The sequence below is a fragment of the Bombus fervidus genome, chromosome 12, assembly GCF_041682495.2.
Source record: "Bombus fervidus isolate BK054 chromosome 12, iyBomFerv1, whole genome shotgun sequence".
Lineage (NCBI taxonomy): Eukaryota > Metazoa > Arthropoda > Insecta > Hymenoptera > Apidae > Bombus > Bombus fervidus.
The window spans coordinates 4,143,390-4,170,429 of NC_091528.1; the positions used below are offsets into that span (position 1 = coordinate 4,143,390).

General features: G+C 31.9%; 3 protein-coding genes across 6 annotated transcripts; all 3 read left to right on the forward strand.

Moving 5' to 3' along the window:
• The first annotated feature begins 76 nt into the window (after window positions 1-76).
• Window positions 77-18,512, forward strand: LOC139993030 (uncharacterized). 3 transcript variants are annotated; one of them, XM_072014409.1, is made up of 8 exons: window positions 77-216; window positions 284-1,560; window positions 3,579-3,789; window positions 3,873-3,996; window positions 4,184-4,229; window positions 5,736-5,826; window positions 5,896-6,093; window positions 6,226-13,875. In XM_072014409.1, exons 2-8 carry the CDS (start codon window positions 1,415-1,417, stop codon window positions 9,679-9,681), a joined length of 4,272 nt encoding a protein of 1,423 aa, XP_071870510.1. In that variant the 5' UTR covers window positions 77-216; window positions 284-1,414; the 3' UTR covers window positions 9,682-13,875. The 3 variants fall into 3 exon arrangements, with proteins under 3 accessions (XP_071870510.1, XP_071870511.1, XP_071870512.1); XM_072014410.1 differs by lacking the exon at window positions 77-216 and adding an exon at window positions 16,692-18,512 and having other exon boundaries at window positions 276-1,560; window positions 6,226-9,153; XM_072014411.1 differs by lacking the exons at window positions 77-216; window positions 284-1,560; window positions 3,579-3,789; window positions 3,873-3,996; window positions 4,184-4,229 and adding an exon at window positions 4,236-4,699.
• Window positions 18,513-21,113: 2,601 nt separating this feature from the next.
• Sqor (Sulfide quinone oxidoreductase) lies at window positions 21,114-23,577 on the forward strand. Its single transcript, XM_072013799.1, has 9 exons — window positions 21,114-21,322; window positions 21,564-21,669; window positions 21,764-21,866; window positions 21,976-22,200; window positions 22,281-22,481; window positions 22,547-22,756; window positions 22,838-23,024; window positions 23,087-23,333; window positions 23,416-23,577. Exons 2-9 carry the CDS (start codon window positions 21,566-21,568, stop codon window positions 23,489-23,491), a joined length of 1,353 nt encoding a protein of 450 aa, XP_071869900.1. The 5' UTR covers window positions 21,114-21,322; window positions 21,564-21,565; the 3' UTR covers window positions 23,492-23,577.
• Window positions 23,578-23,837: 260 nt separating this feature from the next.
• Zetacop (COPI coat complex subunit zeta) lies at window positions 23,838-25,431 on the forward strand. 2 transcript variants are annotated; one of them, XM_072013801.1, is made up of 5 exons: window positions 23,838-23,989; window positions 24,422-24,667; window positions 24,747-24,880; window positions 24,950-25,040; window positions 25,273-25,431. In XM_072013801.1, the coding sequence occupies exons 1-5, from the start codon at window positions 23,972-23,974 to the stop codon at window positions 25,318-25,320; spliced, it is 537 nt and encodes a 178-aa protein (XP_071869902.1). In that variant the 5' UTR covers window positions 23,838-23,971; the 3' UTR covers window positions 25,321-25,431. The 2 variants fall into 2 exon arrangements, with proteins under 2 accessions (XP_071869902.1, XP_071869901.1); XM_072013800.1 differs by lacking the exon at window positions 23,838-23,989 and adding an exon at window positions 24,009-24,185.
• Window positions 25,432-27,040: the final 1,609 nt, after the last annotated feature.

The following is a 27,040-nucleotide window of genomic DNA, read 5'->3' on the forward strand; positions in this document are numbered from 1 at the left end:
GTTATATACAAATAAATGATAAATAACTCGAAAGACAACACACTGGATCCTTCAATAGAACCAAGATAACGGGACGCTACTACGGGGGTAACATTGGCTGCGAACACAACTACTAGCTCAACGATCATGACGTCACTTCCGGGAGTTTAAAGCTCTAAAATTTCTAATTGATAAACTACGTGATTCATATCTATCGTAGATTGAGAAAAAATTCAGGTAGGTTATGACGTTGGTCATAAAATATTAGCCAAGTTGAATTTACGATACACACGTGTGTTTACAGTTAACCACTACAACGTGTTTGCTATACAGAATTGTATTGATATTTAGTTTAAATTAATTCAAGTATACATTTATTACATTCGTCGGTGTTCAGAAGATATTACAACTTGTTGTGCAACACATCGACAAGAGTAACGTTTTACAATTTTTATTTTTAATGAAATGGGATAAATTTTATAAGTGCACAAATGTTGTGACAAGGTTAAATAACCTTAGTACCTCAAGCAAGATAAGATATTACAGAATTTTTATTTTTGTTATTGCAATTAAAACTATTCGAAAGAGTAATAGTATTATTACCATAACCAACCTCATGGCCTGCCAAAAAATAAAAATCAAGTTTTTTCATGTGGTGTACGATAATATAAGAATAGAAAATTCGAAAGATATTTCCGTACAGTAAATAATGTCGTATATAATTGATTATCCTGAATGTTTAACGTATATCGAGCTCTAAACTTTATCTTAATTATAAATAACAAATCTACAGAACTTTACGTAAAAATGCAGCAGTTTTCATGACGAATCTTAAAAAATAAATCTCGTAACTGTGATGCATTATCGAAAAATTGATTCTATTAATTTGTTACGACTATTATACGGAAAAAAGACTAGTTTTGTAAACTATTAAACAAATAAAACGTCCATAAACTAATTTTAACAATATCTCCAAGTTTCGTGTGTACAAACGCCTACAAAAAAATTTCTCAAGTTGGTAGTATTTCATTTGCTGCACGATTCCAAAGCAGTGTCGTGAAGTTGCATACGTACCAAACAACAAAAAAAAAAAAAAAAAAAAAGTACGCCATTTCCAATATTCAAAATGGAACCTTTCCAATATAAAGTGCATATTGTATAAAATAAACGAGGAAAATAATAGAGAAAAATAATAGAGAAGGCAATTTGAAGTATTTATGAAAAAGTAACTTCATATTACAAAGAGAAATATTTATTCGCTATGTGTGGTTATGTTTCACTGTAACAAAGTTGGTATGAACTGGGGGCGGTATTCGATTAGCGTAGTGATGGTAAGTTTTCACCGTGTTGCTGTTAGTGCATTGTGTGCTCGCCGCCAGTTAAGTTGACCACTGTGAAGTGCGCATCGTTAGTACCGAATTGTGTGTACATATAAATGGCGGCTGACGAAAAATGGTACTTTACAAAAGAACAGCTAACAAATACGCCGAGCAGAAGATCCGGCATCGATGCGGATAAGGAACTGAGCTACAGGCAGCAGGCAGCGAATTTCATTCAGGATATGGGACAGCGGCTTGTGGTGTATCCTTTAACGAATGCATGTTTAGTTGCGTGTTTCTCAAGTTCCCTTTCCCCCTATCCCCATTGTCGTTTTACGTTTCCTTTATTCTTTCTATCAATTCAAAATCACGCCCAAACTATCATATACGATTACGTGAGTAGTTTCTCTGTACACATTTATCTTTTAATACTTGAAATTTCGGTATTCACGTGAAATTCCTATCTTGTTGTAAACATGAGTGACGTGCGAAAGAAGAGGTCACGCGTCATGATTACGATTCTCCATATTGAACTTTACTACGTTACCTTTGGTATACGCTGGATTTCGGAATTTTTGTGCTATTCGGTATATTCATATTGATAATAGAATAATGCTAGTCAATAAACGTGCTTATTAGAATTTTAGTATTCAAAAGGAGGACAGAGAATAGGGTCATGGAAAGGTAGCATTGTTTGCCAAGCTATGTTTGACAGTAGTACCAACCAGAAATACAATTTTTGCTTATATTTTTTACGCAATTATATTATTTCTTATATTTTCCATTTATATATGTATGTACATATATGTATATAAATGCACATGTGTATATATATGTGTGCGTGCTTAAAATCAAATCGGGATTGGAGGTGGTTCGTCAATGCTACACCATAATGCATTGTTGACGTTTCTTTATATCAGTACAAGAAGTAATAGAAGTAATTGATAAAGGTTAAAAAGAGGGCACAATAGAAATTTTGTACAAGTAGTATTCTTCATTCTCAAAATCATGCTGTACCAAAACAATTAAATGTGAACGATTCCATTGCAAACAGATCAGATGCTATTTTGCTTACATAAAAAGTAATATAGTAAATTTAACACGTACTAACTTATTAACTAGCTATGAAATTTAAACTAGTTTTGCATTAAACTTGTACTAATAATACTAGATATTTAATAATACTTTCTATTTCAGAAATATTTTAGCTATATTTTCCCAATGTAGTATGTAGAAATTCTATTTCTATTTCCTATAATATTTTTATGTTTCAGATATATATTTATAAAGATCATAAACATATTAATTATCTTTCCAATTGTGAGAACTTCAACATAGTCTTCATATTATTTGAAATTAAAAGTTTACAAATGTCGAACTCTTTTAAAGACAGTCATATTAGTAAATTGTAGTTTTACTTTTCTGTAGTGCATGTATAATAATACTTATTGTAGGCAAAATACATTAATGATGTCTAATATATAGTGTAATATTTGTTTTTCGTATTATTCTATGTTTTTTGTATTGTAACTTGTTCTAAATTCTTCATTTGTATATTTTCCTTTTAGTAAAATAACAAATAATTAAGATATGAAAATTAATAATATAATAGAAAGCATAAATGAAGATCTTAACATAAGTAAATTACAGATGAAAATCAAGAATATGCATCAAAATTATGTGATTTATTTGACCAAGTTTTTCATATTAATGTAATATAGAGATTAAATAAAAATTTTTACATATAATCTGTTGTGCCCTCCATTTTTTAATCTTACCATATAATTTAATAATCTAAAAATAATCATTAAGAACTGTGTTTCAATTATGTTTATTGTTTTAGTAATTTTTATTTATATTTGTTATTATGGGAAGTTGAGATATTTTTTAGATATTAAGAGATTATATAAATATGTGGTTAATATTCCAATGAAAAATATTTAGTGTAATATATTATTTTTATTATTTTATTTGTTTACATATTAATTCCTAAACAATTTAAATACTGTTTTTGTAGTTATTTGAAGTAATTATATAACAATATCTTTATAATAAGATATAATAAGATAAGTCAGAAAATTTTTTTTTTAATGGATTGTAATAAGAAAGGTTGTTGTCCATGATTTATGTTGTATAGCACAAATATTCCTGAAATTTGTACAATACATATATAACTTTAATATAACTTTAATAAATGTAGTAAATAATTAATTATAAATACTATATATATGTTAATAATACATTATTTATTTAGTATTTTCCTGAATTAGATAAATATAGGTCACAATTATGTATCAACACAGCAATAGTGTATATGCACAGATTTTATGTATTCCACTCGCTGTCACATTTCCACAGGAATGCAATTGCAGCAGCAGCACTATTTTTAGCAGCAAAAGTAGAAGAACAACCACGCAAGTTAGAACATGTTATCAAAATGGCACACATGTGTCTCCACAGAGATCAGCCCCCACCTGATGTCAGATCTGAGGTAAATAAAAGAGATTAATATCAATAGTAACATGTATGTAGTTAATGATAAATTTAATTATTGCAATGTATTTTGATTTATAGCAATACCTTGAGCAAGCTCAAGATCTGGTGTTCAATGAAAATGTTCTACTACAAACATTGGGGTTTGATGTCGCCATTGACCATCCCCACACACATGTTGTTAGATGTTGTCAACTGGTTAAAGGTATATAAGTTATGTTTAAAAAGGATTGTATAATATTAATTTACTACATTTACATTTTTTCTATATTTTTTGTGAAGATATTGATTTTGTAATGATAAGCTTAGATGACATTGTAAACTAAAAAATCTTACAACTTTAGATATTGTTTATAAAATATTTTAGTTAAATGTTTGCATTTTTTTTGCAGCGAGCAAGGACTTAGCCCAGACTTCATACTTCATGGCATCTAACAGGTGGCTACACATTATTTCCTAGTATCACTTACTCTTAGCAGTCTTCTGGTCAAATAGATGCCAGCTGGGTTATATTTCCAAGCTAAGACTGTCAGGCAATAGCCACTGGCGCAACATTCTGACCTATATCTTTCTTAGAAAGCAAAGTAAACGTGGAATAAAATTGTGCAAATATCTTTGATAAATAATACAATTCTTTGCTTCAAAGGGAACATTTTTGAATGAATGAATTTGAAATATTACATCAAAGCATGAAAATGAAATAGAAATCTAGTATAGAAAAGTTTACTTTGACTTCATTTACTTTTTTCTTCAGTTCTAATGTGAATGTTTAAATGTCAACAGTAACTTTTGGGGAGGAATGTTGCGTTGCAGTCGCGGTAATGTCTGATTCTAAAGAGAACGTATGCCAAAGCGAAACGAAGTTTATTTCGTAAACTAAGTTCACGATGAGGATTGCTTAATTGAAGGTAAATGAAATATTCTTAAGGACTGATCGTTTTCTCTTACATTACGGTATATATTGTCCAGTTTTTATTTTTATATTTACATACACTTATTTTTAAGCAGTAGATGCACAAAATAAATTAAGCATGAGTGAAATGAATGTGGAATTAATGTAATGACGAGTGAATGTCCAAAAACATTTAATGATAAAAGAATGATAATTAGCTATACCATTAAATTATATTTTACAATAGTAATCAAATAGTAAAATTATGGTACGGGCATAGTCTTATTATAATCCATTCAAATATTATTTAATCAATATTTGAACAGATTGTAATTACGACTAAATAATCAATGTAGATTAAGCCTTAATCTATCTCTGTTGTTACAAAGAAATCATTTTTGAAGATATATATATTTTTCTTTACTAAGAAATAATTTTTAGCGCAAATTTATAAGATATTTTATTTCCTGAAATAATGCGTTCTCAAACAAAAAAGTTTCAGAAATTCTGATAACTTTAGTGTTCAATTTCAAGTCTATATATAGCATAAGATAACTAAATTAAAATTCTCTCTATCATGGGATTATGTTGGGGCAAACTTCGGTAAATTTGTTACGATACAACAGAGTGTTATAGGGCTTACATTTATAATTATTATGTAGAAAAACATCGCATATTGCTTTAGCTAATAACATTTGTACGCAAATTTTTGTGTAGCTCATTACGAAAAAGTATCACATTCACATATGCTGTTTTTTTAACTGTTTTGGAAACGTACTCTTTGGAATTAAATTCCGTTTACGGAAGATATAATTGGAAATATTATTAATTATTTTCAACGAATCGTAAGAAATTCGTCCTGGTTTTATCCCGATATTACCCATGTTTAATGGAACTAGTACTTTGATTTTATAGTACAGTTCTTTTTATACCCTGGGTTATATTTCGTCAAAAAGAAAAAGAAAAAAGAAGAAAAAAGACGTTGACGAAGAATTCGTCCTCACTGTTCACTGTTCATAAAAGAAATTTATAAGATAATTTTTTCTTTTTAGTTTACATTTAACAACCATGTGTCTGCAGTACAAGCCAACGGTAGTTGCCTGCTTTTGCATTCATCTTGCATGTAAATGGTCTAATTGGGAGGTAAGTATTATTAATATGATTTAGGAAAAGTATTTGGCTAATTATAATATGATGATTATTTGCTTACAGATACCACAAAGTACGGAAGGGAAGCACTGGTTCTGGTACGTCGACAGAACTGTGACATCCGAACTATTACAAGAGCTTACAGCAGAATTCCTCCATATATTTGATAAGTGCCCGTCAAGATTGAAAAGAAAAATAATGAGCATATCTGCTAATCAAAGTCCAAGCATTAATCATCCCAGTTTACCGAACTCACCCTTTGTAAGCACTTTTATTAAATATATTATATCATAATATCATATTAAATACTACTACAGAAGAATTGTTATCCTACATTAAAGTTAATATAATAAGTTCAATTTATTGGATAATTTTACTTAATATTTTGTGTAGGATGCGGAACCTCGCAGGGTACAATCTCCTGCAACGACGGCCGATGGTGGACCTACATTCCACGCAAATCGACCTCATCTCGTGGAGAAACAAGAAGAAAAGAAACAAAACGCCGCCGCACCTGCGAGACCTCCTGTAGATTATCGGGAATATCGAGAAAAGAAAGAACGCGAGCGTTTGGAAAGAGAGAAGGCATCAGTTCCGGCATCAGTTGCGCAAAGTCATGTGTCGGATATTAATAAGCATCATTCTCATCACCATAAACCTGTATCTAGTACAAATGTGCTGAACAAACATCCGTTGCCTCTTGGACAGAAAACACTTCATCATAATCATCATCATAGACCAGATATGAAAGTTGGACAACCAGTACCCCAGAGGCATTCGAGTAGTACTCAAGCTAGGGAACCAAATCGTGATCCCAATAGACAGAGGTTACAAAGAGAGTACAATTCGAACACTGGTATAAGTAGCAGTAGTAGTAGTAGTGGTAGTGCCCTCCATTCTCACAGTCATGCCGTACCGAAGGAACCAACTTTGGATAATTCTATAACTGATTCCGTTACTCACAGATCGGATGTTGGATCATTACAAGAGCCAACGCCCCATGGGAATATACAGGAGAAACTTAGTAATAATAATCATAGTCTGCACAGATTAAGTGGAGTAGAAAGTAAACATCAGGGTCATGATAAAAGAATGTATGATCCAAGGCATAAACCAGTAGAGCATAGGAAAGATAGTGAACAAAAGCCATATAAATATCCAGATCCAACTAGAGTCGATCGGCAAAGAAAGTCTGATACGTTGGAACAGAGGTGTGAAGAGGTTAGAAAGCTCATTGAGAAGTCAATACTTCCACCTAAACCGACGCTTGACGTACCATATAGTTCAAATACACAGAAGCCATCGTCACATCATATAAAATACAATCAGTCAGAAAAGTTACAAGTTAGTTCTGGTGCAGTGCCGACCGATGTGAAGCTTACTACTAGCCAGAGTTCATTTTCACAAGAAAAGTCTCCGAGTAGCTCCGTTTCATTGCTTAGTCAAAAAACATTATCTTCGAAGACAATATCCAGTCAACATACAGCTCATGGTGTATCACAGATATTAAAGGACACGATTAAAAATAGTAATTCTCAGTCGTCGAGTTTATCATCGTTGAATAATCTTGATGACCCAAAAACTGAAAAACGACCACGGCATGATGACACAGACAAAAGTTCGTCCGATATCCAACAGAGTGTGTTACAAACCCCCCCTAATAAGCCAAAATCGCTATTCAGTCCAGAGAAAGGACCAACGCCTCGGGAATCTCATTCACAGAGGCTTAAGACTAAACAAAAGACGCCGCCTTCGGCTGCAAAAGTTCCTAAGCAAGAACGCGTACCAGACACATCGATAGGCTTTAATTTAGTATCACCTTTCGCAAGTCCACCAGGTTTGCAGCAACAAGAAACGCAATCGGTTAAACGATCGGCTAACGATGTTTCTGCAACGTCGCATAAAAGGCATCGTACGTGTAGCACTAGCGAAAGTGGACAGCAAGTGAAAATAAAAGTGGATGATACGTCCAGTTTCGAGGCAGTTAAGATGCTCGGTAGAGTACCAGAACTGATACAACCTATTAGAGACAATCCATCGGCGAATGGTAGAGCGACTCAAATCGCAAATGATATGAAACCACCGGAGCTCATTAAACCTTTTGATTCTGAACCAACGATATCACGTTTTAGCACAATACCTACACAGCAACAGATATCGTCGAATCAGCAGGGTTTGACGAATGGACTGGATACTAACCTAGTGAAGCAGGAGTCTCAAGAATTCCAAATTAAAAAAGAAACGTATAAAACAGATATACCAATAAAGGCTGAACATCAGATTAAAGGAGAATATTTATCTCCCATGAAATCTGCTCAAAGTATAAGTGCTTTGCTTCAGGAACCTTTAGCACCCATGCCATCGTTATTACAAAATATGCAACAATTTAGTCAAATACCACCTCAACAGCAAGTTCATCAGGAACAATTTCAACAACAACAGTTGCAACAGCAGCAGCAGCAACTTCAACATGAACAACCACCACAACCTCAACATCAACCATCGATATCTCATTCGATGTTGCTCGCACAGCAGGAACCCGTTCAAAGTCAGTGTATGCCTCTATCATCGGTTACCGAACCAATGATAGCTTCGACCGTAGATATAAGTGCTCTCTCTGGCCCCGTACAAACAAATACAGAATCCATTCTCTCTGTACCAACATCGACAACCATAATCGTCGCACCCCCTGTAGAAGAAAAGAGATCGGAGCATCACAAGAGCGAAAAGAAGAAAAAGAAGGAGAAACATAAACATAAAGACAAGGAGAAGAGTAAAGAGAAGCACAAGCACAAACATAAAGACAAGGATAAAGAAAAGCATCGAGAGAAGGATAAAGAAAAGGGAGAAGAGATTGTGCCTGCTGTACCTATCAAAATCACAATTCCTAAAGACAAATTGAATCTGAGCACAGAATCGACAGGAAGCACCGGTGCGACTACAGTGCCAACTGACAAGAACAAGTCGCCTCAAAACACTAGTATCAAAATCATTATTCCTAAGGAAAGGCTGAAGGGTACGGACAGTGTATCTAGTTCACCGGGTCAATCCGTGGTTCAGGCTCCACTAAAGATAAAAATCAGAACGGATGGAATCTCGAGGAGTTCCGGCGCGCCCTCGACGACGAGCAGTTCGAGCAGCATCGTTCCAGAGTTCACGAACGAAAGTCGGAAGCGCGATCGTTCTGAAATGAAGGAGAGTCCAACGACTAGTGTTCCGCCAACGAAGAAGCAATCGCAGGTCTCCTCGGCGGGTTACGGGCAACACCGACTAGGCGAACGGCAGAACGGCAGACACTATAGTTCAGGCAGCAATAACAAGGTACGTGGAGGCGGTAGAGGCGGCCGCCAATATATCGGGCGTGGTCCACCACCAGCAGGATCGGCGGGCCATTACAGTGCTCCCGGCCAGCGCGACGGCTACTATCAGCAAGACACCTACAATAGTAACAATGTCCGCAATCCGCATCATCCTCATCCATCCTCGGCTCGTGGTGATCCAGGCTACTCGAGGGCTGGTCACGTAAATCAGACCCAACCAGATTCTTATTTCTTTGCTAATTACCCGCCACCCTCGATGTTCAACCCTGCCGGATACATTTACGATCCTGTCATGTACTATTCACAATATCAGCAACAGTACCCGATGTATCCGGCGGGTAACGTCATTATGACACCAGACGGTGCTATCGATACGTCTGTACCGCCACCATCCTTATCAATGAATATACGACAAAATCAAAGCATGATCTCAGTTCCGTCTGCTCGGCAGGAACCCAAGACACCACCACCGTTACCGAGCGGACCACCTCCCAGTTCCTCACCACCACCACCTCCACCACCGGAATAACATTCGTACAGAAATCCTGTCTTGTAGTGGACTTCAGAGGTAGCTTCCAAAGTAGCGGTAGTAACTGCAGCCACTTCTTGCTCCATTTTCTTTTATATCAAATGATTGACGGACTGGGAATCGTGGTAGTATAAGTTCAAATTTTGAAAATTTAGATTTAGTCATAGGCGCTTCAACTCCGAAAAGCATTATCCTATCACGCATCATAAAAATTTCATAATTCATTAAGTCTTTTTATATTAATAAACACAGAACGATATTTTATGAAAAATACTAGTGAACTGATTTATATCACTACGATTCTCAGTCCTCTAATTGTTTTCTTCCTATTCATTATGTTAGTTGATTTTTTAAATACGTTCAATTTTCTCATGCGATATTTTAGAATTCATTTTGCTATACTCAGCATTCATTGAATATTCCATTGATTGTGTATAATCATTGAATATCTTTGTGTAAGTGATATAGAATATTAATTGAAGTATCTTTGTATGAAAGATACAGTAATATCGTAAGTCATAAAAAGGTTTTGAAAGAAAAAATAATAAATGTTGTTTGTTTTATAAGAGAAGACAGTTTGGAGTTTTAGGGGCTGAATAATATAATGGAAAACGAGGAAAAGAAGTGGCTGGAGATTCCCGTAGAATGAATTTTCGATCTTGAAGGAATACACCTTTACCTCTATCCTCTCTGCTCCCTTCCAGTTTGTGAATGGTAGAAGTAGCAGCATGTCGAACGATCTCTATTCCCCTAGTGTTAAAATTTATCATTTCGATCTTTCTACCTTTGTACCTGTAGCGCAGCTCCTTAGAGTAGTTAAATGAGTGTGAGCCTTCATTGAGGAGCAAAAACGAAAAGTCAAAAGTCTTGTGAGATCCACGCGACCTAGGGAAGATAAAGTAACTGCATCACGAAGACGACGATGTCGCGAATTGACTTGCTATATGTAGTAAGGAAATGAAAATATCAGATCATTTTATTTTACTCAAGAACACTGTAGAAGTTCTTCAATTACTTTTTTGTCAAATCAATTAAGAATTATTTGATTATGAGATATTTTGAAGGTAGGTCCTTGAATCTAAGAAAAAAGGAGAATATTTCACGACAATCATTTTCTTTATTGTATATATTCTAAATTATATATAGTAATTATATATTATGGAAGATACAATTCTCAGAACTATTAGTCATTTTTTGTTTCACGTTAAAATGTCTTTTTTTGTCGAAAAAAGAAGGTAGAGACAAGGGGAAAAAGAAAACATAGGTGCACTATAGTATTTATGTTAGCGATCACAGGCTAGTATGATACACATAGAACTTGCGAGTAGAGTACTTCGATATTGTCGAAAAGGTTGTCGTGAATATTAATGTACGAAACACTGCCAGATCAGAATTCAGAAAGTAATTATGTTTTGCGCTAATGGTCAAATGTCGATAGATAGAGAATGCTAAAAAAAAATCTAGAAAAAAGGGGAGTAACTTCTTTCAACCTTATTTCTTTTTCTTATTGTGTATGTATCATATTAATTATAACTAATTAGTAAATTTGTTGCGAAACTGCTCGATCGAATAAAGTACGAGTTAGTTGAAAAAAAAACAATTCCTTTGTTAGCAAAGGATTTCGGAGAAAGGGTGGTGTGCAGAGTGTTGCGTTCATATGAAATCAAATCTTTGCATAAACGGGTAATATGGCTAGAACAACTTACGAGGTTACTTAAAAACTATAAAAAATTTAATAAATTACAAATAAAAATAAAAAAAAAATTACAAAGAAGAAATACGAAAAGGAAAAAAGAATTAATGTATAATCGTATGCAGTGAAGTGATTGAGAGTGATCAGAAAAACATAAATGTATTATTAATACGAATTTAAAAGTGTATGTATTTGTAAAGGTACATATAATTTTGTTGAAACTAACATGTGTATTACATCGTCGTTGTTTTTATGCGCGGGTAGAATAATATTAACAAAGATTCTTTCCGACTAACCCTTTGCAGTCCGATTTATCTTTTTGTCGTTTCGTGTCAGCTGAAGCTAATATTTGCTAAGCTTTCTGTGCGATACTTTCAATACTATCCCTTTCTTATTCTAGCATTGAACTGAACTCTCCATCGAACATTTTATATGTATATGATTTAAAACATATCTAGAAGAACGAATACAATGCACCACGATATTGTAATTATTATAGCACATTTATTGTTAGATTATCGTAGGATTCGAAAGGAACGCAAAGGGTTATTATCGTGTTGTTCTGCGTGCAATAGGAAGTTGCATTAATTCTGATAGTATGAAAAGAAAAATAATTCTATAATTACGAAAGTTGGAACAACAATTCAAAAAAGATGCGACTTCTGTATATGACTGCCGTTTGTTAATGTGCGGCGTAGAATGTTAAGCAAAAATTGTGAAATATAATTACGATTATAATAGATGCGATATGAAGTAATGGACTTCGTAGAATTTGCTCTCATTGTTAGTACAGGATAATTATAGATTTATTAATATCGCGATTTTTTTTTCATTTATCTCTCGTATCCGAATTAGAATACGCGGCCATTGAAGTCTGGTCAGAAAATCGCGATTGATAATTTGGTTAAGGTCTGATTTAGACGAGTTGTGCATTATTATTGATACTTTGCTGAGAAGAGCTGCTATTCGACAACTTTTATATTTTTGATGATAGAGTGTTGATTAGATCATAATATCGCTATTTGAAATGTCATTTCTAAGGCTAGAAAGTTTTCTCACAATTTTTAAGGAAATTTGGACGCTATATTGTCTGTGTTCTTTAGAATCATTTCTTAATCTATATTTATCTTTGATGCAGATTGTAGAATCATTTTTTTGTAGATTACAGAAAATTAAATCCTGCTATGTTTTTTCTTATTATTTTTTGCTTGAGAAATTTTACAATTTCTATATCTTTGACTCATTTTTGCATGTAGGACGACTTCTTAATTTGATCATGTTACATGTTACCTATTCTGTCGAATTACTCAGCGTTACTGACGCAAAATCACAATTCATCTATATCGAACCTTAAAAAATCAGAACAACTGTACGTATGTCTTTACCCGTACGTAGTTTCCTATTAAAAACCGATGAGCACATCCTTACGTTGTTTACTCGTTTCTTACACATCAATAGTATTTCCAATCAGATAAACACGAATGTATAAAGAGAGTGTTTTTACTAACATTTATAGAGTTAAGAGGATGGCATGCTTATGAGGGTTAACGAGATGGAAACATGCGACGGGATAAAGATATTATTTAGCTTTTCAATTTTTTAGATGTCGATGAAGAGACGATCAGATTTGTTCATGTTAAGTTCTCTGAATCTGAAGAGAGAATTCTTCATTCAGAGTTTAAGCATTACAAAACAAAATGGTCCATCTATTTGTGCGACTACTTAAGAACTTTCCTACCTAAGATTTTATTTTTTACGTTCTCTTGTACAATAATTTCAGCTTTGATCACTAAGCGTCTTTAAGTGTATATGTAGATTGTTTTTATATTTATTTGTAATAATTGTAGGCGCGCGTAGACCTTTTTTCTCATTTTTTCTCTCCTATTCAATTCTTAACAATATATGAATGGCATGTTGGACAATATATATATATTATATGTATGTATAATATATATATTATATATGTATATTATATATGTGTATAATATATATCATATATATCATATGTGTATAGTATAAATATATATATATATTATATATATATATATAAGCAACAAAGTAAATATAGAATGAATATTATCTCAGGAATGTATAACAAAAAAACGAGAGATAGTGTGATTAATATATTTAAAGAGATATATATTATCTATTAAGAATGCGTTTGTATTTACATAAAATATACACGCGCGTATCGTGCAGCCATTGTGACAAACAAAAATTTATCGGGCCACTAAGCGTTGTGGCACCAATCGATGTCCTTGTTGTTATTGTTATAATTATTGTCACAATTAGGAACCTAGTATTTTGAATTTAGATTATTACATGTATACTGTGTGATTATTATGATCGTTGCCTGTTTCTGGACTTCTCAGTGCAAAATTCTGTAGTTTGTTTTATATCTTACTTCTTTAGCGAGACCAGAATGTCTTGTATTTAAAAAATAAAAGAAAAAGAATGTTTAGTTGTAGTTTAAAATAGAGGAAAAGAATTTAAAAAGAAAAGGAAACTGTGAAGTTTTTTTCTTAGCGAGTAAATATTTCGCGTGTAAATCGAATGACTTGTGTGTAAAGAGATGAATACAGTGTATAGAAATTTGCACAGCAGAAGAAATTATTTTTCAAAGGCACGTGTATACTTTTAAACTTTATCGTGGGCCTTTCGTAGAATATGTTACGAACAAATATCACGGATGAATTCGAGTCAGTACGAATCACTGAATTTTGTCAGGTCGTATTGTAGAATGATATATATATATATATATATTTATATTATATATATATATATATATAATTTAATTTAGGGGAAAAAAGATAAAAAAGAAGAAAAGTAAAAGGAAGACAAGAAACATTCAGGAAGAATGTGCGCAAAGATTTGAATTTTATTATACTTTAAATACTGATATTATATGTAAACATTTTATTTTCCAAAATTTTCTCCTTCGATTATTATTAATCGTAATCAACGCATGAATTTCACCGTGCAATTTAGTACTTTATCGGTAACGACTATGATTGTACGAATATTAAATATATTTTTACTTTGATTATGAAAATTTAGTGTCTTATTTGAACAATCACATTGATGCTTTGTTCTTCCTGAATATGTTTTAAAGCATCAAATGGAAAGAACAAGAACCTCTTAGACCTAGCCTTTAATCCAACGATAATAAATGTAATCCAAAACAACACTGTAAACGAAAAAAGAAAAAAAAAATGAAAAAGGAGTGTTGCGCAGAATTCGCAGGATCTATGTGTGATGTCTAAACAAAAAAACTGAAAGAATCAAAGAAGAAAAAAGAGATTACTAGTGAGAAACTGCGAGAAAATCAACAGGATCGGCCTACCTAAAAAATTGTACAAGTCGTATAAAGACAAAATAATTGCTAAGGTAAATTATATAGGTTTTGTACTCTCCGATAGTAAGAAGTTGAAAGAGAGTTATCTATATTAATATAATAGTAATAACGATATACGAGCCCACGCATGTGACCAGCGATCGACACGAGTGATATAAAATTTATGAACTATTCAACTCGTAGAAGAGGAACACCAGACGTGTAAAATTTTGCGAACACTGCATCAGTACTGTACACAATGTATATCTCTATCACTTGTCGCGTACGTTCCCTGCCATATTCTTATTATAATAGACTCTAGGCGTTCACGGATGTGTATTTTAATATAGAATCTTGCGATACTACATTTCTAATTATACGCTTAAAAATTTTGGGGCCTTCATTCATTAGAAATTACACATACCCATGTTATTATTTTTGTAAAATGTACCACTCATTCGATGTTACCTGTCTACATATATATATACATACTGTGGATATTCACAAGTAGAATTGAAATTTCCTTATTTGGATCGTCCAAAGCTATCGATTTGTCAAAAAAAAGGAAGAAAAAGAAGGATAATATTATATATAATTTTATAAAATTAAACTGTTCAAGCCCGTCGCGACTAATTACGTATTATTACGGCAGGAATCGTACGCATCATGTGTTCGACCAAGAAAAGAAATAATCATCGGAAATAAACGTTCTGTGGAAACGAAAAGTACCTTAGTGATTATTTTGTCTCTTTCTTAACACACCATATAAAAAAAACATATTAGTATATGTACACATATACTATGATACATGATTCTGCGCATGTATATACTTGCATATATGAATATATTTTAGATATAATAATCGCACACCATATATCGCCGCATCTTTTTTGTGTACTAACATTATATCACAGCTATCAGTATGTAATAAGATTATTATCATGCGTAAAAGTTCTTCATTTTTATACGCTATCATACGTGTAAATTAGTAGTATTTCTAGTATATAAGAGACACGTCAAAAATATCTCGATACACAAAACATGTTATTTGATTTTTATCTCGCTTGGTGGAGGGTACTTGTAATGTTTGCCTACAAATTATCGTCGAAACATCGATGCTATTGTTATCGTTGTAGTTTATATTTGAGTGTATTGTGTGTGCGTGTAATTTTGCATGAGCATGCACGCCGTACCAAGCTTCTTATGTTGTATGCATGTATTCAGTTTTTTTTTTCTTTCGAGATTATGCTCTAATTTGCATTTCATTTAATTCTCACAGATAGCAAGTTAAATTTGTGGGGGGGGGGTGATAAAATTGGGTGCGATCTATTAGCAATACTATGACGTTTACTTGGCTTTATTACACTTTTTTATTTGCTCTTTTTGAATATATATAATATTCATCCGCATTCCGTATAGAAGCTTTAATATCATTCGTTCATGAAGTCACTTGATGTTTCTCGATTTAATTCTCAGTTAGTCGCATCCATAAAATTGGAATTCATTTGCGTCTTTTTTTAAAAACACTAATTAGGATTCATAATTATTTTAACTGAATACCTGTAACTCATCCATATAGCTATGCGAACACTTATCACGTGTCTGAAACATGCATTGAGGAATACGTGTTCATTCATTAATTCCTAAATTATGCGTCGCCACGAAAAATGTAATCGCAATCGATAACGTTTAATCAGCATATCTTATTAATGTTAATTTCTTTTAATTCAATTTCTATAATAGGCTGACGTAAATTAACGTATTCCTCATCTGTTTCTTTTATGATCGTCAAGAAAAGAAGAAAAAATAACGGGAAGGAATTTCAGCGTTTAATGATCAAATAGGGAGTAAACCAACAACATCAAATAATTCTGAAACATTCTACCAAGGAAATACCGACCAATGTATTATTAGTTTTTTAAAAAATTTCTTTTGAGGTATTATAAAAGGATTGGAGTACCACAGTTCTCTTTGTATTTTCAGGAGAAACACACATCTAGCCATCACAAAAGTTCCAACAAGCTATCACAATCTCAGCAGTCTCACACGTCGTAGTATCCGGACATCAGTAGAAGAGGATGTCGGTAAAAGTCTCTTCAGGAAGTGCTCCGAAGTGACCTGATTGATATCCATCCTGAAAGGGGAAAATTCACCTCGTTTTGCTTCTTCGTCCTTGAAACTGCGTTGAGATTCCAAAGCAATGCAGCTTTCATCGTCGTCCTCGTTTCTCACAGTCGTCCCAGATGATCAAGAGGAGAATAGATCTTCGTTAGCTGTCTGCTTCATCCGTTGCAGCATTCTATCCAAAGTTTACGATAAGAAGGGAATAATTCTTATAACAGTTCTTCATATATGGCTGCATCGAAGATGAGAATTCACAAAAAGACGCAAGCTCGACGCCTTAACGTTAGCCAAAGTTTAACGTAAATCGATCAGCGATTTATGCTTTCGACTAGAGAAAAGAACGAAAAACTAAAAAGAAAGAGAAATAATTAATCTTACTCAGGTCAAATTAAATATGCAGTAAGTTAAGGAGAAAGGGAATTTCACTTCGTCCTTGATCATTGGATTACGCGATTTTCACTTTACTTACGATCTGTACAACATCGCCTTTTATTCTTTCCTTTTTCCCTTCTTTTTTCTACTATCTTGTAGAAATATAAGACGAATTCTTTTAATTCTCGATGTGCAAATAATCGAAAGAATACGTCTTATGATAACATAGCCCTCAGGATCGATCTCAGATTCCCAATTTTTTATAACAAATATCGTACCGATATTTTGCATCTATCATACGAAAACGAGTAATATATCGTTCACGATATTTAAATTTAATCGTTAGTTGCTACGATCGTCTTTATTTTTTCATAGAAACATATATCGTTCATTAGAACTGTTGAATGATATGATATTTTGAATCATGAGCCTATACAATGTAAGTCGAACTTGTGATTTCGTTTCGAGGGCTAAATAATACCTTTTCCCAACTTTCCATTTGTTATTCCATTCAACTGCCATGTTTTTATTTGCATCGAAGAACGCGAGACAATGCATCGTAAATTTCACAACTATTAAATTAATCGTCGATCGATTCGTTAGACAGGGGGGGAGGACGTGATTAAACAGATTTGAAGTTCGAATAAGCCGGATATAGAATAATCTTTGTACGTTTTACATTTTAGGTAACAAGTTTTTCTTTGCTGTTCAGTGAATTTCGGATCACGAATGCTTTGTGCGACGTTCTTATCGATGTAGCGAAAGGACTTTATTATTCAATAGTACACTTTCATTATCATTGTTTCAGTTGATCATTTCAGTTTTGTTACGTTCACGATGCATTTAACAAAGTTTCGTTTCTTACCGCATCTTCATACTATTTATTTCTTTCTTTTCCTTGAATCAATCAAGATCTTAGAGTAAATGTTCCGTTTCAATGATCAAAACGTAGAACGCCGTAGCTCCATAGATGTTAATGGTACAAATTGTACATATTTTTAGTATCCCACCTCCATCGATTGTTCTTTAAAGATGAATTTTCTACAGGTTCGAATGTCCCTAAGAAACGAATCGTTTGTGCGAAGCGGTGAGCATGCACACTGAAAGAAAAACTTGGTCCATGTCCAATGATATTTATTCGTGCCGTTTTGTTATGTACATAGCCGAAAAAACCGCATAATATAGTAAGTAATTCGAATTATACTATCGCCACTTAGCATAAAGGACTATAGATAAACGATTAATATTATTGTCAGACTGTAAATAAAATTATTTTGTATGCCAAAATAAACCAAATGAATGACTCGACACACTACGGTTATACAATCGCGTTACACCACACAATGTAAGAAATATTAAAATGAAAAAAAATACAGAGTAATGGTACAAGTTGCAGTACGCGCAATGGTAATACACGAAAGATTCCATTAATTATCTTCATTCGTTCAAAAGATAAAGGAACCATGCGTATATTTAGCGAACACACAGTTAATACTCGACTCTATTCTCTGTAGGTATTATTTTTTAAGAGAAATCGATAATAGAATTATATTATCAAATATATTTGCGAACGGCCGTGCGTACTGTATCGATTTAAAAAAAAAAAGAAAAATGTTATCACTAATTTTCACGCGTATTTCATACCCGAGCATTTGTTGCGTTATCTTAAAAACGAGCAGCTATAGTAATAATAATATTAATATCAATTAACATTAAAATAATGGTAATTATAATAATACGACACATTGATAATTGTAAACAATAAGAACGCAAAACGGTGATCCACCTCTGTCGTTTGTGAATTTTTGAAACAATTCACGCATAACCATTTCTTCATCGTTCTTCTTTTATTGTGCATATCGAAGATTGCACTCCGAGTTCGAAAACGTGTACGGAGAAAAACATGTATTTATTGATTATAAATGATAAGCCGATCAGATGTAAACTTAGATTCGTGAATCGTATTTCAACTATTGTCAAATATGCCTTTGACACGTTTGGTCAACGAGACACAAGAGAGAGAAAAAAAACAAAATTGTATGTTAGCAATAAATGTTCCAAGACGATTTTCGGCGCGATAAAATATCACCCGCTTCGTCGTTCGTCGAATAATATTGTAAGAATATTTTTCATTCTTATTACACGATAGGTAAGAATGACGAGCCTATTTTATCGTGTCGACTTTAATCCATAGCCGAGAGTAATTCAAAGTTCTACTTATAGAGTATTACAATTATACACAGTTTACGTATACGTTATTGCCTCTTAAAGAGAGCGTTCGCACCGAGATCATTTTCTTCTCATTTGTAGCACGTTTCTCCTTCTAATCCTTAAGAGAAGAATAGATCAAATTTTTAGTATTCTCTTGGCTGTGTGGTACAAAAACGACGTTTATTGCTAATTGTTTCCAGTTCAGCGAATAACGCGTAATAATTGTAACGCAACTGTTTCGCTATTTACCAAGATTGAATTACAGAGCGAAACAGAGAACAAGTGAGAGAGAAAAAGAAAACAATTGATCATGTAGAATTTCAAATGAAATAACGTCGGAACGCACGGCATTGTTTTATCGACTAAATAATTTGTTTGTCGATCGAATTTTTTCGAAGAGTGAAACGGGCTCGTTTGAAAATTGTTAGATTAAATTTAGCTATAAATCCTCGATTAGGACGAAAAATAATACGTTTCTTTAGAGAACAGGTTGCTTCCGTTTCTTTCTTCGAAGAACGAGAGTAAATAAAATGGAAAAGAGAACATATATAAGTTCGATCGATGTAAATGATGGAGAATTTTTTTAAAAGGACGAACGGGAGATAACCGAAGAATAAAATACCGTGTCCGCGATGTAAATAAATTTATTCTTAAGGACTTGAACAGAAGCGACGATTCGTGGAGAGTGTATACTTATTATTATTATTATTATCATCGTTTGCAAGTCGTGCATTTGTATTTCATGCGTATGCCGAGGAGCTTGCGTATCGTGGATACACGCTCGATCCGGGAATCTTTAGTCGTGAGAAAGTTCCTTCTTAAAATTAGAAATAATTTCACACTTAAAAAAGAAGACAAAAAAAGAAATTTATAAATTATTAGATATACCTTCTTTTTCAAATGAATTTACCTTTTGATTATGGTGGGTGTTTATATTTTTTCAAATTACGAGTGCAATTATTATTTCATACTAAGAACTACTCATATATATTGGACAAATATATATATATATATGTATATATATATATATTGGACAAATATATATATACATATATATATGTATATATATACACATATATATATATGTATAAATATACATATATATATATGTGTGTGTATATTTTTTTATTTTTCTTTTTTAAGAACAATGCTTTCAAAGAAAAATAAGAAAAATCATTATTTTCTCTCTCATGACTGATGATTTTCGCGACCCGAGTTAAGCTTGCCTAGTTTCAGGCGGCGTTAAAAAGTTATCCTTAATAAAGAGAGAAGCAAAAGAATGATTAAAACAACTATCTTCGTGGTCTTTATTATTTCCCCCTTTTATGCGTGACCAATGAAAATTGGAACTTTGTTATTTCATTCAGAATTAATTTCCATATGTGTACAGTTCATGAAAAGTATGTATTAATATATATAGTATATATTCTAAAGGACCGAAAAAAAATTAAAATATTTTTGTTCAGGATTAAAAGAAGCTTTTCAATTTTATATTAATTCTTTAGTAATATTAAATAATAAGTTTCAAATCGGTACTTAGATTTCTGTAAAAGTATTTCTTTTTGAAATGAGATCTATATTCGTACGAAGAAATCGATTCTTTTTAGTACGAGATCCATATCGATACGAAGAGATCGATTTCTGACATTTCGATACAATTCGATAATGGATTAAAACTCGTACAGCGGTATAAATAGCTATCGATGTCGTATCAATGCAATATCAGTATCAGTCTGATTACTACTATGTACTTTCACTTTATAAATTTCTGACTTTAAAAAGTAGATTTTATCTGTATATTATTCATTTATGGTTGAAAAAGTATATTTAATTCAAACTACAGTTACTCTACAAATTTCAACGAGAATACATCACCTTTAATTGACATTTCTGTTATAACGACACAGGTATGTTGCCCCAATATACAAAAATATATCTTTAACATTCTTCAACGTAATAGAGATTATGATCATTTTTTATGATTTACTATAAAAGTCTTTTGTATTATTAACTGCATTATTAATCTGATCAATTAATTAAGATAATACAGTGATTCATAATTTACAAGTTCACATCTCTTTCATAGTTAAGTATATTCGTTTTATAAATGTTTTCATAATTTAATCAAACCATCTTTGTTGATTTTAGAAATGAGTCATATTAGGAGCCTACGTCATACTATGTCTTGTTTAAATATTTGGAAATTGAAAAGACAGATATTAATCAAGAATGGATATAGAGATATTCATCATTCGTCAGTATTGTTATTTATAAAAGCAAGATCTAGTTTAGGTATGTTAAAAATTTCACAACCATGTCAATATTAATGTTAATGAAAAATGCTTCAGGTGTAAAGTATTGGTAGTGGGTGGTGGTACTGGAGGTTGCAGCATGGCTGCAAAATTCGCTGATACATTTAAAGACCAAGTTGTCATAATAGAACCAAATGAAGTAAAACATTTTTGTCAAATTTTTATTTCAATAATAAAAATATTCAATATTTTTATAATTAAATAAAGTATTTTATGATATATAAATAATGCAGAGTAATATTTTCTAGATACATTATTATCAACCAATGTTTACTTTGATCGGCGGTGGCATAAGATCTTTTGAACATTCAAAAAAGTTAATGAAAGATATTCTACCAAAGAATGCAAAGTGGTTTCAAGAAAATGTAATGAGTTTTGAACCACCACATAATCAAGTGACTATGAGCAATGGAGATACTGTCCAATATGAAATCATGATCATTGCAATGGGTTTGCAATTATATTGGGAAAAAGTGAGGTTGGACAAAATATTTTACACTTTTTAACTAATAAATAAAAAAGTTAATTTTTTGTTTTATATATATATATATAGATACCAGGTTTAATAGAAAGTCTTAAAAATAATATGTCAGGTGTTTGCTCAATTTATGGACCTGAGACTGTTATAAATGTATTTCCAAAAATTACAAGAACCAAGGGTGGTACTGCAATATTTACTTTTCCAAACAGTCCTGTTAAGTGTCCTGGAGCACCTCAAAAGATTGCATATATCGCAGAAGAGTATTTTCGAAATGTAAATAATTATAATATCTTTTAAATCTCAGTGTGCATATGTTCATATTTATTTTTTTTCCAAAGCAAAAAGTACGCGATAATGTAAAGGTTGTGTATAACACTGCTTTACCAGTTATATTTGGAGTTAAAAAATATGCTGATGCTCTTTGGGATGTTTGCAAAAGAAGGAATATTACTGTAAATGTTCAAACTAATCTGATAAAGATAGATCCAGCTACAGAAGAAGCTGTATTTCAAAAATTAGATGGATCAAATGAAACGTTTGTTGAAAAAGTATACCTTTATTTTTTATATAAAGTGAGCTTATATATGTGTGTAATATATAATTACAATTTACAATATCTTTCCATTTAGTATTCATTACTTCATGTATGTCCACCAATGGGCCCACCTGATATTTTGAAAAAACATCCTTCATTAACAAACGAAGTAGGATTTTTGTCAGTTGATCCTAAAACTCTACGTCACACAAAGTACTCGAACATATACGGAATCGGAGATTGTATTAGCGCACCAAATTCTAAAACTATGGCAGCAATAGGTACTGTATCATTCTTTAATAATTGTTGAACTATAGTTTATTTCAGATTTTTATTTTCACAGCTGCTCAGGGAAAAGTATTGTATAAAAACATTATGGATGACTTGGCTGGTAAACCAATGATTATGGCCTACAATGGTTATTCATCCTGTCCTTTAGTTACTGGTTATAACAAGTGTATTTTGGCAGAATTTGATTATAATTTGCAGCCATTGGAAACATTCCCCGTAAATCAAGGTCGAGAATATTATTTCACGTTTATACTAAAAGCCTACGTATTCCCGCTTTTATATTGGACCTTAATGATTCGGTAAATTTGTTGTAAATTTGGAATAAGTTTACGATTTCTGCATGGAAAAAGTATAGACCTTCATAAATTATTTAATTTACAGCGGAAAATGGGATGGACCTGAATTTTTCAGGAAATATTCAAATGTGATAAAAAAGAAGGAAGTAGCTAAAATTTAAATAGTATTTCGATAAATATTTAAATCTTAATGTATAATAGTTAAAAATATCTATACATAATAATAAATTATAATATATATAATGAAGATATATCATATATTTTTGCAACATAATCATTTTATAAAATTATGTAAAGATTGTAGATAATGAATTTACATATATGTGCAATTTAATTGGTTTCTGTATATTAATTTTGGTTAATTTTAATTTCCATATAAATGAATTTTTTTTTTTATATCTACTAAGTTATTTACAACCAATTCCTTTATTAGTTTGCAACCAGATTATAAGCAAATGCGATGTAGGTAGGTAGGAACTAAAGTTAAAGAGTTGTAACATATAGTAAGGATACTTCCCTAGAAACGAAAAATTTTACAATTAGTTTAACCTATTCGGCGATTGAATTAATTGGCTGGAAAACAGCACGATTTACGTAGTAGTAGTAGTAGTAGGCAGTGACACGTCAAGCTTGACGTAAACATGGATGGTCAGCTATCGGTAGGTTTCTTAATGCGTATTCTACATTTTTTTTATATAGATTTGGTAGCAAAGTGCGCTTCTTGTTAATATATTCTTGATATAAGTATCGTCTCGTGCAATCGTAATCATGAATCGTGCTGGATCATCGAAAGTTGTACAACATAACCTCTCTCCAATGCTTCGGAGTGACCAGGATCGCGAATTTCAGCAACGCGTATGACTTCTACTGATTTTAAGTTTGCTTTCCGTATCTGTCCCCATTTATTAAAGATGATTAAATTAGAGTGTTTTCTAACCTCTTTTAGTGCAATGTAACACTGCGTAACATGTGCAATTATTAAACGAAATTGTATTTGAATCCTATATGGGTGCATACATGAGAAAGATTTTTTAATAAGTTATGATTTAGCAAGATATTTTTACACACATATATATATTGTATATTTATAGGAACCAACACTTTATACTGTCAAGGGTATGGCCATTCTGGACAATGATGGTAACAGAATATTAGCTAAATATTATGATAAAAATATATTTCCCACATCGAAGGAACAAAAGACATTTGAAAAAAATCTTTTCAACAAAACGCACAGAGCAAATGCAGAAATTATAATGCTGGATGGTTTAACATGTGTTTATAGAAGTAACGTAGATTTATTCTTTTATGTTATGGGAAGTTCTCATGAAAATGAGGTATGCGTAAACCTTAAACATTCAGTTATATTAGCAATAGAAGATATTGTTATATTTTAATTCTTGAATTTTATTTTAGCTGATCTTAATGAGTGTATTAAATTGTTTATATGATTCAGTGAGTCAAATTTTAAGAAAAAATGTTGAAAGAAAAGCTGTTCTAGATAGCTTAGACATAGTCATGTTAGCAATGGATGAAATTTGTGATGGAGGGTAAATAAAAGTGTTTAAACAATATGCTAACATTAATAAAAAGAGAAATAAAAATTCGAAACTTTTCAGAATTATTCTTGATGCTGATGCCTCGAGTGTGGTTCAAAGGGTGGCATTAAGAACAGATGATATCCCACTTGGGGAACAAACAGTCGCACAGGTAATATTTAATATTAGGTATAAAATATTTAATTGATTTAATGGCATAACAAAGTTTATGTCCATTTACCACATAGAAACATTTTCGATTTTTTTATTTTGTGTTCATGCATCATTCTACATTCTTCGCATAGTCTCTGATTGTAAGTTTTTGTGATTCTGAAATGCAGAATTATCAACAATCTTTCATAGGATTTTCATTTGTGTCATTAAATATTTTGTTTTTGTTCTAGGTTTTACAATCTGCGAAAGAACAACTCAAGTGGTCTTTATTAAAATAAGATTTATATACAGAAAATTATATTAAATACCTAAAGTTGTTACTTTAAAATATAAAAATTGTATGAACCTGTAATGTTTAAATATTAAAGAACAACAAATTCTTTATTAGATATTTTGTAAATTCCGTATTTAAGTTATATTACCATTTGTTTAGAGAAACAATTAAATATTTTGTATTAAATTCATAAATTATAGTATTTATTTATACGATTTATAATAGAAACTATGTATTAATATCAATATGTTCAGTATTATCATTATATTCTTCATTTAGTACTTATTTTGTATGTTGCATCCTGATGCATATTAAAAAAAAGAATAGTTTTTAAATTACTGTTTTTTAAGAGCATGCATTCCTTTGAAATGTTATGTGTTACACACATCGCATATGAGCGTAATATTAGAAGCCTTCTTCTTCATTCTACACTCCTAATACATTCGTTTAACTTTGTTCTGGAATAAACGAATATCGACATACAGTTTCATTAGTAGTTGTAATAGAAGCAACGATTTATAACATATATAAAATAATTACTTTTATAAATCATTAAGTAATGTTTAATAATGTTCAATTAGCAGATGGCGAAGATTAAAAATTTAAATCTCTCAGCTCGTAAGCAAAATTTTAACATTTAAGAGTTTAAAGGAAAACCTAGGACCTAAGGAATAATTCGAGATTAATATAATATGTAATTAGAATAATTTGTTTAACAATTCTTCCTGGTCTTAGTCATACATAATTGGTTATAACAGTGTTTCCGTCGATTAACTAAAATTTGTAAATCTTTATACACACATTTCGTACGTTAAAAGGAATATAGAAAGAAAGCTAAGGAGCTAATTCAAAATACGCAATCATAAAAGTTTGCAAATTAATCTTCTTAATTTCTGTTTTTTATTAATGAAAATTTGTTCAATTTATGAATAGTGAAACACTATCGCAATGCAGCGATGAAAAGTGGAACTAATCACTATTGCTATCGTTCTAACACATTATTGCCCTCTTTGTTTAATACTAGACATGTCTTTTTCGCACACTATCGCCCCTCTTCGTCTACGGACAAGTTATATACTGTCATCTATCTTTACATACTCGAAGTTGCAGTTCCTCCAATATCGGATAGATAGCAGCATATGGCTCGTCCGATATTCGTTCCAGAGCAAGAAGCATGACTTTTGTCTTTGGATGAGTCATGTGCTACTATCTATCTAAGATCAAAGGAACTGCAATTTAGCGTATGTATAGATAGATGGCAGCATGTGATTTATCCGTAGTCAAAAAGGGGCGATAGTGTACGATAAAGACATATGTTTAGCGTTAAACAAGTAGAGCAATAGTTTGTGACAGACATCCATAGCGATTAGTTCAATTTTTCATAGCTACTGGTAATAGTGTTTCATATCCTACAAATCGAACAAATTGTCATTAACAAAAAAAACTAATGAAGAGGATTAATTTGCGAAGTTTCATGCTTACATTTTTTAAATTTGATCCTCAAGCTTCTTTCTACATTTCCTTTAATTTATGAAATGCATATTTATAAGTTCTATTCAATAGAGGAAAGCATTAACTGAAACAATATTTAATTCATCGTAAACCAAGCCTGAAACTTGAGTCTAGATCGTATTTGGACCTACGTATAAGATATAATAATTTGGAAATACATGCGTTTGTATGCAATGCAATTTCGATGTCCTTGAAGAAGTTATCAAGATGAC

Coding starts and splice junctions, on each gene's coding strand:
- LOC139993030 (XM_072014409.1), top strand. CDS start 1,415: ATGGCGGCTGACGAAAAATGGTACTTTACAAAAGAACAGCTAACAAAT. Junction 5,827..5,895: donor GTAAATGGTCTAATTGGGAG/GTAAGTATTATT, acceptor ATTTGCTTACAG/ATACCACAAAGTACGGAAGG. Junction 6,094..6,225: donor GTTTACCGAACTCACCCTTT/GTAAGCACTTTT, acceptor TATTTTGTGTAG/GATGCGGAACCTCGCAGGGT.
- Sqor (XM_072013799.1), top strand. CDS start 21,566: ATGAGTCATATTAGGAGCCTACGTCATACTATGTCTTGTTTAAATATT. Junction 21,670..21,763: donor TATAGAGATATTCATCATTC/GTCAGTATTGTT, acceptor AAAATGCTTCAG/GTGTAAAGTATTGGTAGTGG. Junction 21,867..21,975: donor TCATAATAGAACCAAATGAA/GTAAAACATTTT, acceptor AATATTTTCTAG/ATACATTATTATCAACCAAT.
- Zetacop (XM_072013800.1), top strand. CDS start 24,099: ATGAATCGTGCTGGATCATCGAAAGTTGTACAACATAACCTCTCTCCA. Junction 24,668..24,746: donor GAAGTTCTCATGAAAATGAG/GTATGCGTAAAC, acceptor ATTTTATTTTAG/CTGATCTTAATGAGTGTATT. Junction 24,881..24,949: donor GATGAAATTTGTGATGGAGG/GTAAATAAAAGT, acceptor GAAACTTTTCAG/AATTATTCTTGATGCTGATG.